Source organism: Orycteropus afer, unplaced genomic scaffold (assembly GCF_000298275.1).
Source record: "Orycteropus afer afer isolate SDZICR_OR568_19922 unplaced genomic scaffold, OryAfe1.0 scaffold00026, whole genome shotgun sequence".
NCBI lineage: Eukaryota > Metazoa > Chordata > Mammalia > Tubulidentata > Orycteropodidae > Orycteropus > Orycteropus afer.
Genome location: NW_006921613.1, coordinates 9,376,723 through 9,391,428, shown reverse-complemented (window position 1 = coordinate 9,391,428; position 14,706 = coordinate 9,376,723). Strand labels below are relative to the sequence as shown.

The window sequence follows — 14,706 nt, the reverse complement described above, 5'->3', positions numbered from 1 at the left end:
CACTTCCATAGCTTCACTTTCAGCCAAACAGTAGACAGGATTACGAACCTAACAACTATATCAGGGAGATGCACTCCTTAGAATAGTCAGTCGTTGAAGATCAGAAGGCAGCATCTGCACAGGGGAAAGGTAGAGAGGCATCAATGTATGGGCAAGAAGGACACAGGGAAAGGGTAACCACAGGGAGGAGGTGGGAGGTGAGCTGTTACTGTGAGGGTCGCAATCAGTGTCACAAAACAAAATGTGTTTGAACTGTTGAATGTAAAATGAATCTGTTCTGTAAAATTTCACCCAAATCACAATAAAATTAAAAATAATAAAAAGATTACAACCAAGGAAAAATAATAATAATAAAAAAATCCCCGACTTGATAGCTTCTTAAAGGTTAGTTGCAATGTGGGATCTGAAACTATATCAATACATTTTTCATACCCAGTTATGCTTAAATCCATTCACTTTCATTGGACTTGGAATTGATTTCTTTACCTGTGTTTTTTTTTTTTTTTTTTTAAACATCATGAAGTGGTCATTTGGAAACTAATAGTTCAGTGAGTTATGAAGATCTGCTAATGTTAACATTAAACCCTAATTTTTTATACTGAAAAGTTAAAACCTTTTAAATTTGTGAAAGCTGTTGGTAATAAGAACTAAGAATAATCATCAACATTAGAGAATATCTAAAATTCTAGAAGATGTTGGAGAATTTTTTTTTTAATGTAACAGCAGTTTATAACAAGGTTCTTCACTTCCTAGTCCAAGTGGCAATACAAGATTAAATAGTAAATAGGCAAAGAGGTTTAGATAAATTCATGAATTATTGAACTACAAGGGAAAAAAAAGCCACTTAGGACTATCCCGTAGTTTGTAAGGCTAGCAAATAACAAATTGCACTATTGTTGACAACTGTGTTGGGAGCTCTGGTGGCATAGTGCCTAAGGCATTTGACTGCTAACCAGAAGGCTGGAGGTTCAAACCCATCAGCCATTCCTCGGAAGGAAGACTGGCAATCTACTTCTGAGATATCGCCTTGGAAACCCAAAGAGGGGTCGCTAATAGTTGGAATCGACTTGATGGCAGTGAGTTTTGTTTTTCTTGGATATTGTTGACAAGTATAAATTGTCAATTTGCTTGAAATATTGTCTCATTTTTCAAACTCAATCATTATGCTACCAGAGTCATTATGTTAACAATTTGATACACCCATGTTGTAATAACTCTTATACCTTGGAGAATAAATTTACTGTGAATGTTACTTATATACATAAACTTCTTAAAAATATTAATATTCACTCCTTTGCATTTTCTTTTAGACTTCAGTTTCTAGACAAACAATTGTGAAATGCTCAGCTAGATGAGCTCTGACTAATGCAAAGCAGAGTATGTTAGGAAAAAGGCTTCGATAGGCAACTCTGGTGGTACCTGGTAAGGCATTTGACTGCTAATCAAAAGGTCAGCGGTTTGACCCCATTAGCCACTCCCAAGGAGAAAGCTGAGGCATTCTGCTTCTCTAAAGATTTACAGCCTTGGAAACTCTATGGGGGCAGTTCCACTCTGTCCTACAGGATTACTATGAGTTGCAATTGACTCGATGGCAGTGGGTTTGGTTCTGGTATGTGAAGCTGATAACAATGTTAGTGAGGCTAAATCAAATCTCAATGAAGTGGGTAATAATGTTATTCTCCAGACAGGAAAACAGAAAGAAAAATAAATAACTAAGAGCAGGAAGTGAAGGTATAGAGTGAAAAACTGAGATTTTCCTTTAATTAAGTATTTCATAGAACAACTTTTAAAGACAAGATTTATGCAAAGGTTTTTCACTTGGAACTTTTGTTGCATTGTGTTAAACACAGGGTAAGAGAATATGTCGGGGCTTTGCCTTCACATGTTGTTGTTGTTGTTATGTGCTGTCGAGTCAAACCCGACTCATAGCGACCCCTCCTTGGGTTTCCGAGGCAGTATCACTACGGAAGTAGGATTGCCCAACCTTCCTTCCGAGGAGTGGCTGGTGGGTATGAACCGCCAGCTGTCTGGTTAGCAGGCAAGTGTCTTAGCCACTATGCTACCAGAACTCCTTTGCCTTCACATGTTGTTATTGTTGTTATGTGCCGTCTAGTCAGCCCTGACTCATAGCGACCCCTCCTTGGGTTTCCGAGGCAGTATCACTACGGAAGTAGGATTGCCCAACCTTCCTTCCGAGGAGTGGCTGGTGGGTTTGAACCGCCAGCCTTCTGGTTAGCAGTCAAGTGCCTTAGCCACTATGCTACCAGTTGCCTTCACATAGAAAGTATAATTAACATAAAAATTCACTAGAATTTTAATTTGTACATCATTTAAAAAAATTTGAGATTTACTGTATTTAGACTGAATCATTAAAATATAGCACTTAAGGAAGACATACATAACAAAAGAAAAAGTAGTTAAATTCATGTGATTACATGCTTTGTAAAAACTATTTCAATAAAGATTAAAAAATAATGCAAAAAATATAGTTATAAAATATTATATGAACAAGAGTCAAAATTTGGTTTTCATTTGCCTTTTCATGTATCAAAGGAACTCACTAGTTTGCAATGCTTAATCTTTTTTTTTTCTTAAGGTCCTAAACTCTGTTTAGGAGCCCTTGTGGCACAATGGTTAAGTGCTCAGCTGCTAACCAAAAGGTCAGTGGTTCTAACCCACCCAGTGGCTCTACAAGAGAAAGACCTGACAATCTGCTCCTGTTAAGATTACAGCCTAGAAAACCCTATGGACAGTTCTACTCTGAGAAACTGATTCCACAGCACCTAACAACAAGAACAGGCTCTTGATAATTGATAATTACATCAATTGATATTTTATTTAATTTCAGCATATTCAAGATATATTTTCTTAACAGTTATTTTTTTAAGATAGAGTTTAGCCAAAAAGGGAAGTAAAGATGTTAGCTTATTACATACTTTCATAGTATTATATAATGATTAAGAAGCAACTATCTAGGTTAAAATCCCAGCTCTACTACTTAGCAGCTGTGAGAATTTGGGCAAATTTTTTTTACTTAACTTCTCTGTGCTTCAGTTTTTTGATCTGTAAAACAACAATATGTGCCTTATAGGTTGTGCTGATGATTAAATGAGTTTATACATAAGGGCACTGCAACAATCCTCCTCATATAGCATGAGTTCAATAAAAGTTAGCTATTATTATTAATATAGTAAATCAGAAATGCAATTCCAGAGAATAAAAAGATAAATTCAAATATGAAACAGTTTATTTGAACCCTGATTTTTTTTCTACAAAACAAAATTAAAGACAGTTTGTATTCTCTATATTTAATAAGGATTACTTTGGTGTTTGTGTATATGAGATGTGGGGAGGGAGTTTTGTCCTGATTATTACATTAATAATACTAACAATTTCTAATTGAAATAGATATAAACATGAATGACCATTCTTGGATAATCTGCAAAGCTGAGTAAATAATCTACATATTTTTCTGTGATTTCTTGTAGATATCATGGAAATCAGGACAGTGGCTGTTGGAATTGTGGCAATCAAAGGGGTGGAGAGTGAATACTATCTTGCAATGAACAAAGAAGGAAAACTCTATGCAAAGGTATTGACAATTAATAGCTTAGACTTAATTATTCAGATTTATCTTGGTCAAAAGCATCTTGATTTTCTGGAAAATAAAGAAAAGGAACTAATTTCTCTCTAACTACATAATTTAATAACTTTATTAAATTAAAAGCATTAAAATGCTTTATATCTAAGCATTAAGACAAGATGTTTCTGTGTGACCCTGGGCAAACTGCTTAAGCTCTCTGGATTTTGCTTTCTTTATCTGTAAAATTAGTTGGATTGGCTGAGCTCTAAGGACGGTTCAAGCTCTAAAATTCCATGAGCTTTTTAGATACTTAAATTCTAAAATTTCCATTTGTCAGTATTAAAGCTCTTTTTGTTAAAGTTCATCAAATTTGCACATTGCTGACATGAAAATTCTTGAAGGAAAAAAATCCTGCTGTTCAGTTTGTTTATCAACATCAATCTCACAATCATGGGCTTTGAACTCTTAAGTATTGACATTGTTCCCACTTTCTTACAATGTAAAATATGTAACAATTCATCCTACTATTATAAAGTATAATTGGCTTTTCTTTGCATTTCTACAGGATGTCTGTAGATGTCTGGCACAAGCTAATTATATAATATGCTTAATTAAATCAATGAATGAATAAATGCATGGTTAGATAAATGAACAAATAAATTAACCTTTTATTATTAAACTTTTATTTTCCAACACTATCAAAAGCAACGTCCCCCAAACCTACTGCTATTGAGTAAATTCTAACTCATGGAGAGATTCTGTAGGACACAGTAGAACTGTCCCATTGTGTTTCCAAGGCTGTAAATTTTTAGAGAAGCAGACTGCCTCATCTTTCTCCCATGGAGCAGTGGGTGTGTTGAACCACTGATCTTTTGGTTAGCAGCCAAATGCCTTAACCACTACATCACCAGAGTTCCTTACTGTACTGCTCGAGAGTGGTAAGTAGAAGTTGTGAAATTTGTCCAACACCTATGGGGGCAGAGGTTCTGCTAACTAACCAAATTTCTAGTAGTTGGGAAATGAGTGGCTTGGACATAGCAATCTGAGAATGGCTGAGTAGAAGAAAAGGAGCTCTGGTGGTGCTGTGGTTAAAGCATTGGGCTGCTAACCAAAAGGCTGATGGTTCCAACCTCTACCGTTCTGTGGGAGAAAGATGAGGCAGTCTGCTTCCATAGGATTTACAGCCTTGGCAACGTTATAAGGCAGTTCTACTCTGTCCTATGGAGTTGCTACGAGTCAGAATAGACTCAGTAACAGTGAGTTTGGTTTGGGGTTTGAAGTAGGACAAAATGGCTCCTCATAACAAAAGAAATATAAAAACTGACATGCCAAAAAACAACATATTTGAAACCATGTTGCTTAACTAAATGAGTTATCATTTTATCTTTTTTTCTTTAAATTTAAAATGATGGTTTTACAAATATGCTACACTTATATCTAATAAACTGCATTAAGTCCATTCAACCTGATGTTTAAAGAAAAGTCATATAGATTTTAATTCTACCAAATATTACCTGCTTACTCCTTGTTTAATTAAGCCTTTCTAAAAATCAGTTGTTTCTTTGTTATTTTGAACAGAAAGAATGCAATGAAGATTGCAACTTCAAAGAATTAATTCTGGAAAATCATTACAACACATATGCATCAGCTAAATGGACACACAGTGGAGGAGAAATGTTTGTTGCATTGAATCAAAAGGGAATTCCTGTAAGAGGGAAAAAAACAAAGAAAGAACAAAGAATAGCCCACTTTCTTCCTATGGCAGTAACCTAATCATATACAGTATGTAAGAAACCAGTTCCAGCAGGGAGATTTCTTTAAGTGGACTGTTTTCTCTCTCCTTTCCTTTTCCTTTTTTTTTTAAAGTAACCAAGAAAGGCTGGAAAACTACTGAAAAACTGATCAAGCTGGACTTGCGTAATTATGTTTATTTTAAGAGACTGCATTAAAGAAAGATTTGAAAAATATAAGCAAGAATCAGATTTAGTAACTAAAAGTTGTAAAAAATTGTAAAACTGGTTGTACAATCATGGTGTTAGTAATAGTTGTTTTTTTTTTCTTAAATTAATTTACCCTTAAGAGTATGTTAGATTTGATTATCTGATAATAATTATTTAAATATCCCTATCTGCTTATAAAATGGCTGCTATAATAATAATAATGCAGATTATGTTATATAAGATATGTCAGACCTAGAGGCTGCTGGAATGATTTGTCAGATAATCAAGTCAACACTAACTATGGAAGATGAGCCGTATTTGAAATGTTTTCTCATAAAAAAATAATCCACTGAAAATCTAAACAAAAAATATTCTAAAAAATTCTATTATGGAATTAAATCAAATATGTAGTTTTACAAAAGTATAGGATTAGGACATGCTTGTATCTTTTAACAGGAACAAATTCCTAATGTTGCTCAAATTGAAAGGGTATGCTAAAAGAATATTTTAAAGAATCTTGTATATAAAATAGCAATACTGTACTTCATCTCACTTGCCACAAAATAACATTTTATAAATCCTAAAAGTAAAATTCAGAAATCTTTGTTTTCAAGTAACATAATCTTTTGTATAATTAATATTTGGGATTATGGCTTTTAATAATGTTCTTCCCACAAATAATCATGCTTTTTTTTTTTCCTGTGGTTACAGCATTAAACTCTATTTTAAGTTGTATTTGAACTTTATTGTTTTGTTATTTAAGTTTATGTTATTTATATAAAAAATAATCTTAATATGCTGTATCTGTTTCATATGCTTTCAATTCTAAAGGAATAACAAAACCGTCTGGCTCAACTGCAAGTTCTTCCTCCCCCTCGTGACCTACACCAAGTTGATTACACAGCACTTGGTCCAGCAAATCCTGGATGGTAGACAAAAATGACAGCCTGCAGCAATGCTTACAATAGATGTCTTGCAGGAAACAATACAAAAATGTAAAAAGTGTTTTGCCATATACTCTTGCCAATTAAATTGGATTATCTAAGTGAAATTACTGCAGATAAAAGAACTTACAGGATCTTAAAGTTCAGAATCTATTTGAGTTCATGAGTATAAAGGTTTCATATTTTTTAAATATATGCATATTTAACATTAGTAGTCTTTTTAAAAAAATCTCTACCATCCCAAAGATGGCAGTATTGAAAGTTGTTTTCCTGTTATATGTTAAGAACACAACACCCAAAATAGAAGGTATATTTAAGGGTTTGGGGCCCTGAATATCATGAAGGCTTGAGGACAGGGACTAGATACATTTATCTTATCAGAAAGATGCATTTCCACTTCACATATTGGTAGTGCTTTCCAATAGGAGGGCTATATTTATTTAAATTAAATTGAGTGGCATGCTAACCTTTATGGTTTTAATTTCAACATATCTGTCATTCAAGTCCCTTTATTTTACATATATATTTCTGGCAATACATTTATAGATGAGAGTTATATGAAAAGGCTAAGTCAACAAAAACAACAGATTCATTTAATTTTCTCATGGCTCACTGACATGACCAGGCTGCAGGAAGCTAGAAAGAACTACTCTCCTCAGATAAACTCTGGGGAGATACAACAAAAGATACTCTCAACTATCATCTGATTCAAGGGCATCTTACTAGCCTAGGATCCAATATCAGAGTATGTCACTAGAACAGTGTGAGCATATTAAGGATGGAGGAGGATATATGTCTTTCATTTTCTTTCCTTAGTGTCTGTCTATAATCAATTATTTATATGAAATCATTCAGTGTTTGAATATCAAGAAAATTCATAATAAGACTAATCTTACTACATTTTAAAAAAGTTGGGGTAAAACATGATAATACAGAAATTTAAATAAAATAGTGTATATACATATAAGATACAAGAGCCATACGAGGACCAAATACTTTTTTATCTGTGGAGTTACTGTTACCATCAAATTACATCACATAGTTAAATTAAGCAAAACAAATATTTAGTAGTCAATCCATTCCTGGTAGTATAAGTTATCAATAGAATCTTTTTAGAAGCATCTGCTTTGAATTTTTTCCTCTCTCTCCTATTTTTCACGTTTATCACGTACATTTTGGAAAATAAAATCTGCACTACTTACAGACATTTAGAATTCTTTGTTCTTCTTGATCATTTACAGATGAGGAAATAAATTGTGATACACTCAAGGTTATGTAGCTGGTTAGGTGCAGAGTGTCATAAGAGTAGGTAAGTCACGAAGCATATGCTTCTTAGATTATTACCCAGTGGCTCTTTTTTTTCCTTTTCTTTTCTGTTGAATATGACCTTTACATTTGCATATAAAGTTGACCCATGTTCTGGCAATTCACTACATATGCAATGATTAGTATATATTATGATGATTTGACTCAAAAGGAGCAAAGAAATAATAAAATTATCAATTCTTATCCCTATTCAACTCTTCTGTAATGAACCCGTTTATTTGGGAAGGGAGAACATAGTGCAAAATATCCAGATACGCAGAGCACCCCTCTCTAAAATGTTCTTTAAAAAAGAAAATAGGTTAAATACATAGGGTTCCAACAAGTAGGAAGGGAAAATTAAATAAAATAATATGTTAACAAAAGAAATAATAAAGATTTTTGATGCAGTTAGTGATTTAAAACATTTTGGTATAGATCAGTCATGATATAAATTATCACCTTGAAAATATTTTGAATTGGTTATAAATATAACTTAATGACAGAAGGAAAGAAATACTGGAGATGCCCTCTTAAGAGTTTCCATCTCTTGCAGTTTGCTTTTCTGGTTTTCTAGGGTGTCAAGGAACATAAAGATTGACGATGGAACCCACTTATATTCACAGTATAAGTGATTCTATAACCACAAATATCCTAAATCAATGTCCCTCAAAATTTTCTCCTGAAATACCCATAATAGTAGAGGAGAGAGAATGACGTATTAGGGGATAAATGCAAAGGTTATCCACCAAAGACACGTTTTTTTGAATCTCCTTTCTCTTACAACTCATGTGATTTTGCATTGTTTGTGTGTGGTTTAACATGAAAATATTTCCAATTAGCACCACTAAGCAAAACTAATGCTTCAGAAAGATGTGCAAGGTTTATCGTATGGCTTCATTTATACCCCTACCCCACTGCCATATTTGTGGGCACAAATAGGACACAAGAAATTTTGTACCTCCCATAGTCCAACTTTACATATAGATAATACAAGGCTAAAGAAAACCAAAATTTTCTCTAAAGTTCATAATGTCTAGGGGTGATGTGAAAAATATTTGATGACCAGTGTGGGTGGTTCCTGGTCAATGAGAATATAACATTGATCTATCAGAATGTATGTAAGCCACTGTAACTTACCTATGGGTACCAGATGATTATCAGGCCTGACCATTTCTATGATCACCCTAAAACATGGTTTCTGGAAAATATCTATTAATTGGTCTCTCTGGTTTGACTTCTTAATGTATATCTTAATACAAAAAAATAGTTCATTAAAATTTCATGTCTAACTGTCTTCAGCCTTGTCGTCAATCTATTCCACTTACATATTTATTCAATGAAACTGTTGCCTTCGATCAAAGTGAAAAGTTCCTTCAGGCCCACTTATGTCCCCACTCATCTTCCATTTTGAAAAGTTTATCAAGAGAATTTACTTTCTCTTGAGTTGAGGAGACTTGACAAAAAGCACTAAATAAAAGAATAAATATAAAAAGTAATAAAGTCTCAGCCTCTTCCCAACAATCTCTGATTCTTTTCAAACTACACTTCTCATGGAATATGCCACTTCTGTTTTCCTTTTCCTGACTGGTTACTATGTGGTTCAATTTTCTGAGTCTTCATCATTGAATTTATGATACAAATTGATTTTCTTTCATATCATCAGTAATACATCCTAATAACATCCAAATAATGTTAAGAGAATAAGTTAGTTTGAAGATGACAGACATTTCTCTTGATGAATCCAGCCATGTATCCATTATTTTTTGCTGCATAACCCTAAAACTGAGTGGCTTAAAACAAGAAAGATTTATTATCTCACAAGTTATGTGAGTCAGGAACCTAGGCATGGTTTATCTGGGTGCCTCTAGCTCAAAATCTCTCAGTAGGCTAAAACAAAGGTATTGGTCAGGGCTGCGGTCATCCACCTCAAAACTCAAGTAAGAGATAAATCCAGCATGTAGGCCTCTCCTAGAGCTGCTCATAACACAGTATTTTGTTTCCTCCAGATCAAGGAATCAGAGACAAAGAAGGAGAGCTAAAAAAGAAGCCACAGTCATTTTATAACCTGATTTCAAAAGTGACATCCCGTTACTTCTGCCTACACCCAAGGGTAGGGGACTACACAATGACATGAATACCAAAAGACAGAATCATTAAGGCCATCTTAAAGGCACTTACCACAGTCATAAACTGGATTAAAAAAAAAAAAAAAAAGATTGTGATTTGGGTACAAATGTACAAAGCAGATTCATTTACACCTAATAGTTCACACACATTTTGCTTTAAGGCACAATTCCCATAATGGAACAGCTCTCCTCCCACCTCCTCCCTGTGGCTATCCCTTCTCTGGGTCTTTCTTACACATGCATTCCTGTCTGTCTAGCTTTTTACTTGTGCAAATACTGCCCTTCTAATCTCTCACAGTTGACTGTTCTAAGGAGTGCACCTCCCTGGGGTAAGGCACTCAGCTCATAGGCCTGACTATTGTTTGGTTGAGAGCTAGCCCATGGGAGTAAGTCCAATTCCAGGCCATAGTCTTGGATAAGCTGGATGTTTTTAAAGCCACTGATACAAGGTTCTATAAGGCCTAATAACAGTAATTTATGGCTTGCTTTGGGGATCCATTCAGCAGAGAAAAAGATGAAGCAGATATATACCTCATGACAACATTATTTCTTTTTTCCTAAGTGATAGATACTGTGTAGTCCATTCCCACACTGAATAATTAATGAAAGTTTGAACTGTAGTCTGGAATGCCTATCAGCCTGGGGTAGGCGTCTTTAGAACTCCCAATGTAGCTAGAAAACAGTATCACTTTGCTTCAACATGAAGCAAATAACCTTACCTTCAGATCCAACTTGAAGAAACCCTTTCTCCATTGTCCTTCCTTAAGAGAATAAGAATATAGATGCCAGTTGAAATTCTATTGAGCCACAGAGAGTTTTGTTGTAGATAGTGGACCCAATTAGTCACTAGTTGCCTAATATCATCTGAGGATAAGAAGACCTAAATAAACTTGAAAGCAATTGCTCTCAATGCTAGAAGCATCTTAGAATCACCTGGGATTTTATTTATTTGTTTGTTTGTCTATTTATTTTTCAATAATAAAGCCTAAGCCCCACTTCAGGCCAATTGCATTAGAATATCTAGGATGAGGCCCAGGCAATGAATGGTACTTCTAAAGCTCCCAGGTAGATTCCAATATGCCTTCTGGATTGAGAATCAATTAGTTAAATGAACAAAAATCTATTTAGGAACTATACATGGTTTTTCATCTTTGTCTCTTAACACCCTGAAAGCATTATTTGCTTCCCATCTAATTCTGTTTTCTAATATGATCCTGAAGTCTGCAGTGATTCTGATACAGAGATCCCTGGTTTTCCTAGATGCCTCCATATTTTTGAAATTCACAATTGGGGTTAAAAGGAATACAGAATCTAGAGAGGGAGCTAAAATTGTTTTTACATTGGAACAATTATGGAGTACAAAATGCACAGCAGCCAGAGTGATTCTGTTAAAATATAATTCAGGTCATGCAATTCCTTGGTTTAAAACTCTGCAGTTACTGTCCCTATCACTTGGAATACAAACAAAAGCCCTTAGAGTATTCCATTGGTAGCACTGTTTGTAGTAGCAAAAATAAAGGAAGAAACCTAAATGTTCATTAATATTGGACTGGAAAAAGAAATTATGGCATATTAATGCAAATGAAATAATATTTAGAACATTGATAATGAACTAAAACAATACATGTCAACTTAGTTGACTCACCACCATATCTAACGCTGTGAGAGTTTCTAAGAAAGAGGGAATTCATCTGACTAGGATAATTAGGGAAGTTTCACATACGAATTAGGATTTGAATAGGATTTTTCACTCAGTAAATATCTATTTAATGCTTACTTGAGTAGGATATACTTAAAGAATATGACAAGCTAAGGAATGATATTAGAAAACAGGAAAAGATAATTCATTAATAAAATTAAAAGTAATACAGTCAAGGCTGGAGTATTGGTTTCAGAACTGCATCTTACAGAATATTAAGGTTCCTCATGGTTAATTCAGGGCTTTACAAAATTTTTCACAAACTCAATTTTAAAATAAGTATCTTAAGACTATAATAAGACAATGTATATTCCATAATTTCAATTAATTGATAATTAATTGCAGATCTAGAAATCAAGTTTCCTGTGTCAAATATATACAGTAAAACCTGTTAAAGCTATAATCTGTGTAAGGCAGAAACCTGTCAGAAAAGGAAAACTCAAATATTTTCCATTAAAATGAGCAATAGAAAAGTGGTAAGACTGTACCCTGTTAATATTACAAGACCTAGAAAAATAAAAGTCTCACAAGTTTGAATATATAAGTGTTTGAACATATTTCAATTAAGAAAATTGAAACTCTGCCCTGGAATAAAAAAAGTTAAGTCTGTAGAATATAAATCAAATAAAATTGACCTAATAAGTTTGCTAGGAGAATACACTAGTGTCAGGTAAGTCTTAGCTTTAATAGGTTTTTATTACAAACCTATTCTAAGTAAATATTTAATTTCTTTTCCACTAAGGAAAAGTTGCAAATATAAAATAAATTCATATTAATAAAACATTATTTTTATCTATTTTGCATATTAGGATACTAAGCATGTGAATTTTCATTTGTATAAAGTTGTTTTATTTAAAAGAGCCTGACACTAGTGGGTTTGGGAGATGGCACTAAAATGTTACTGGGTCATATATATTTGTAGTATTATAACATTCATTTTTTCCTGATTATTAACCTAATATATTCCTTGAATATTTTTCAAGTTTTCTAAAGCATATAAAATAAACTAAATTCATTTATAATTTTACTATCTAGTGATCATCATTATAAACATATTTATTGTTTCCTGCCAATTGTTTTTGTAGAAAAAGATCTGTTTGAATCTTGCTCTATGAATTATAGGCATTTTATATTGCTAACCTGAATAAACAGTTTAAAATGTGAAGAAAAGGTTAGTTTTGGCAAAATGAATCTGAATGTCATGAAAAAAATGTGATAAAACTGATGGACTGAAAACTTTGCTATTGAATTAGTCATGGGCAAGATAACAGGAAAAAAGTAATAAAAATCTAGAAGACTTACGCATTCAGATTGCTTGGCAGATATCATTGAATTCTCAGTCCATTTAAAAGAAACTGAAATTTTCTTTTTTATCAAGGTGGGAAACCATTAAAAGTATTAATTAAAAAAGTATTAAGTATTTTTTTTACTTCAAACAAAAATGTACATTAATTTGTGAATTTTTAGGTATTATTTTAATGATTTCCAACTTTGATAAAAGTTTATAGCACTAAATCAATTAATAGATAATTGACTGTTAAACTAACAATGAATCATATTAAATAATAAATAAATGGATCCTACCAGGCTAGATGGTACGCTTCTTCTACTTTACTATTATTTATTTTTACAAATCTCTAATAAGAGAGTTATTTTGATTGTTTCAAATTTTTCAGTAATATAAATATGAACATTTCTGTACATACTTCTTTGTATTTTTGATCATTTTTTAAAGAATAATTATAAGAAATAAAATTATCAAGTCAAAATAACTCCTTAAAATAAAAATAGAAAAATAAATTTTCAGAAGAATTTTTTTTTTCTTATTTACACTGTGACTATAGGAGTGGGTAACATTTAAACATATTATTAAATATATGGGTAACATTCTAATTATGCTAAAAATATTGTCAGCTTTTATTCTTGTCTATCTTTCCTTTCTACTATCTGATAAATCACCAAGACCAGCTAACCTGTTTCTACTAAATATCCCCACATATTCATCTTTTTCTTGACCCTTCTACAACCTCATTACTCCATGCTAAGCGTTTAGAAACTCCTCCCAAATCATTCTTCTGTTTCATGTATCTTCCATCTCAGATGATACCCAATTCCTTTATCTTCCTAAAATACTACTTTGACTACTTCAGTTCCCAGTTGAAGAATCCACATTGGCTCCTTATGGCCCATTGGGTTTAGTCTAAATTCCTAAACTAGTACCCAAAGCTGACAATTGATTGGCTCTATTGTACCTGTCTAAACTTCTCATTGATGAGCATAAATCCTGTAGTTCTTAGTCTACTGTGTTTATCATGTTTTACACAGACCATGAGTCGGGGCTGACTCGACGGCACATAACAACAACAACAACAACATAGTTAATTCTGCCTCTGAATTTTGCCTCTATGTTCCCACCATATAGAATCTCTAATTCTCATTGTCAATCTAGACCCTGCTCTGCCTTTAAAGACAAAATTAAAAATTCAGCTCTTTATGAGCTACTGCTAGAAATACCCCTGAATTACAGTGATTTTTTTTTTCCTTCTCTGAATCCTATTGCTTTCTAGTCTATAACATTCAGCTAGTAACTGATTATATATGTATACATTTAGATATACATGCATGTATGCAAAGACATGTACACGTACTTATACACTCATAACATTTTATAACTATATATTTTCATCTACTTCATGACTTGATGGCAACTAACAACAATAATAATGAATTATAATGAAAAAATGTCTTTCCAATCACATCATCATGTCTTGTTAAATATATTTTTAATATACTTAAAAACATCAAAATATTACAAAGTATCTTCTCAGATCACAACACTATATAATTAGAAATCAATAATCAAAAAATAATCAAATACATGAAAATTGAGTAACACCCTTCTCAAAAGCTGTGGGGTAATAAAACAAATAAAAAGTGAAATAATAAAAAAAAAATTCTGAGAATGGAAACACAACATACTCAAATCTTTGGGACATAGAATAGCCAGTGCTTAGGGAGCTCTGGTAGCATAGTGGCTAAGGCACTTGACTGCTAACCAGAAGGCTGGCGGTTCAAACCCACCAGCCACTCCTCAGAAGGAAGATGGGGC

General features: G+C 33.1%; 2 protein-coding genes across 2 annotated transcripts in view; one reads left to right on the top strand and one right to left on the bottom strand.

The window, feature by feature from the left end:
• The window catches only part of FGF7 (fibroblast growth factor 7), a 63,310-nt gene extending 57,954 nt beyond the window's left edge, over positions 1–5,356 (top strand). The window contains exons 2-3 of the mRNA XM_007935194.2: positions 3,489–3,592; positions 5,162–5,356. Of these exons, the coding sequence (XP_007933385.1) occupies positions 3,489–3,592; positions 5,162–5,356 (299 nt within the window). The remainder of the gene's footprint in view (positions 1–3,488; positions 3,593–5,161) is intronic.
• Positions 1–14,706, bottom strand: part of FAM227B (family with sequence similarity 227 member B) — a 318,111-nt gene that overhangs the window by 166,595 nt on the left and 136,810 nt on the right. The window lies entirely within an intron of this gene.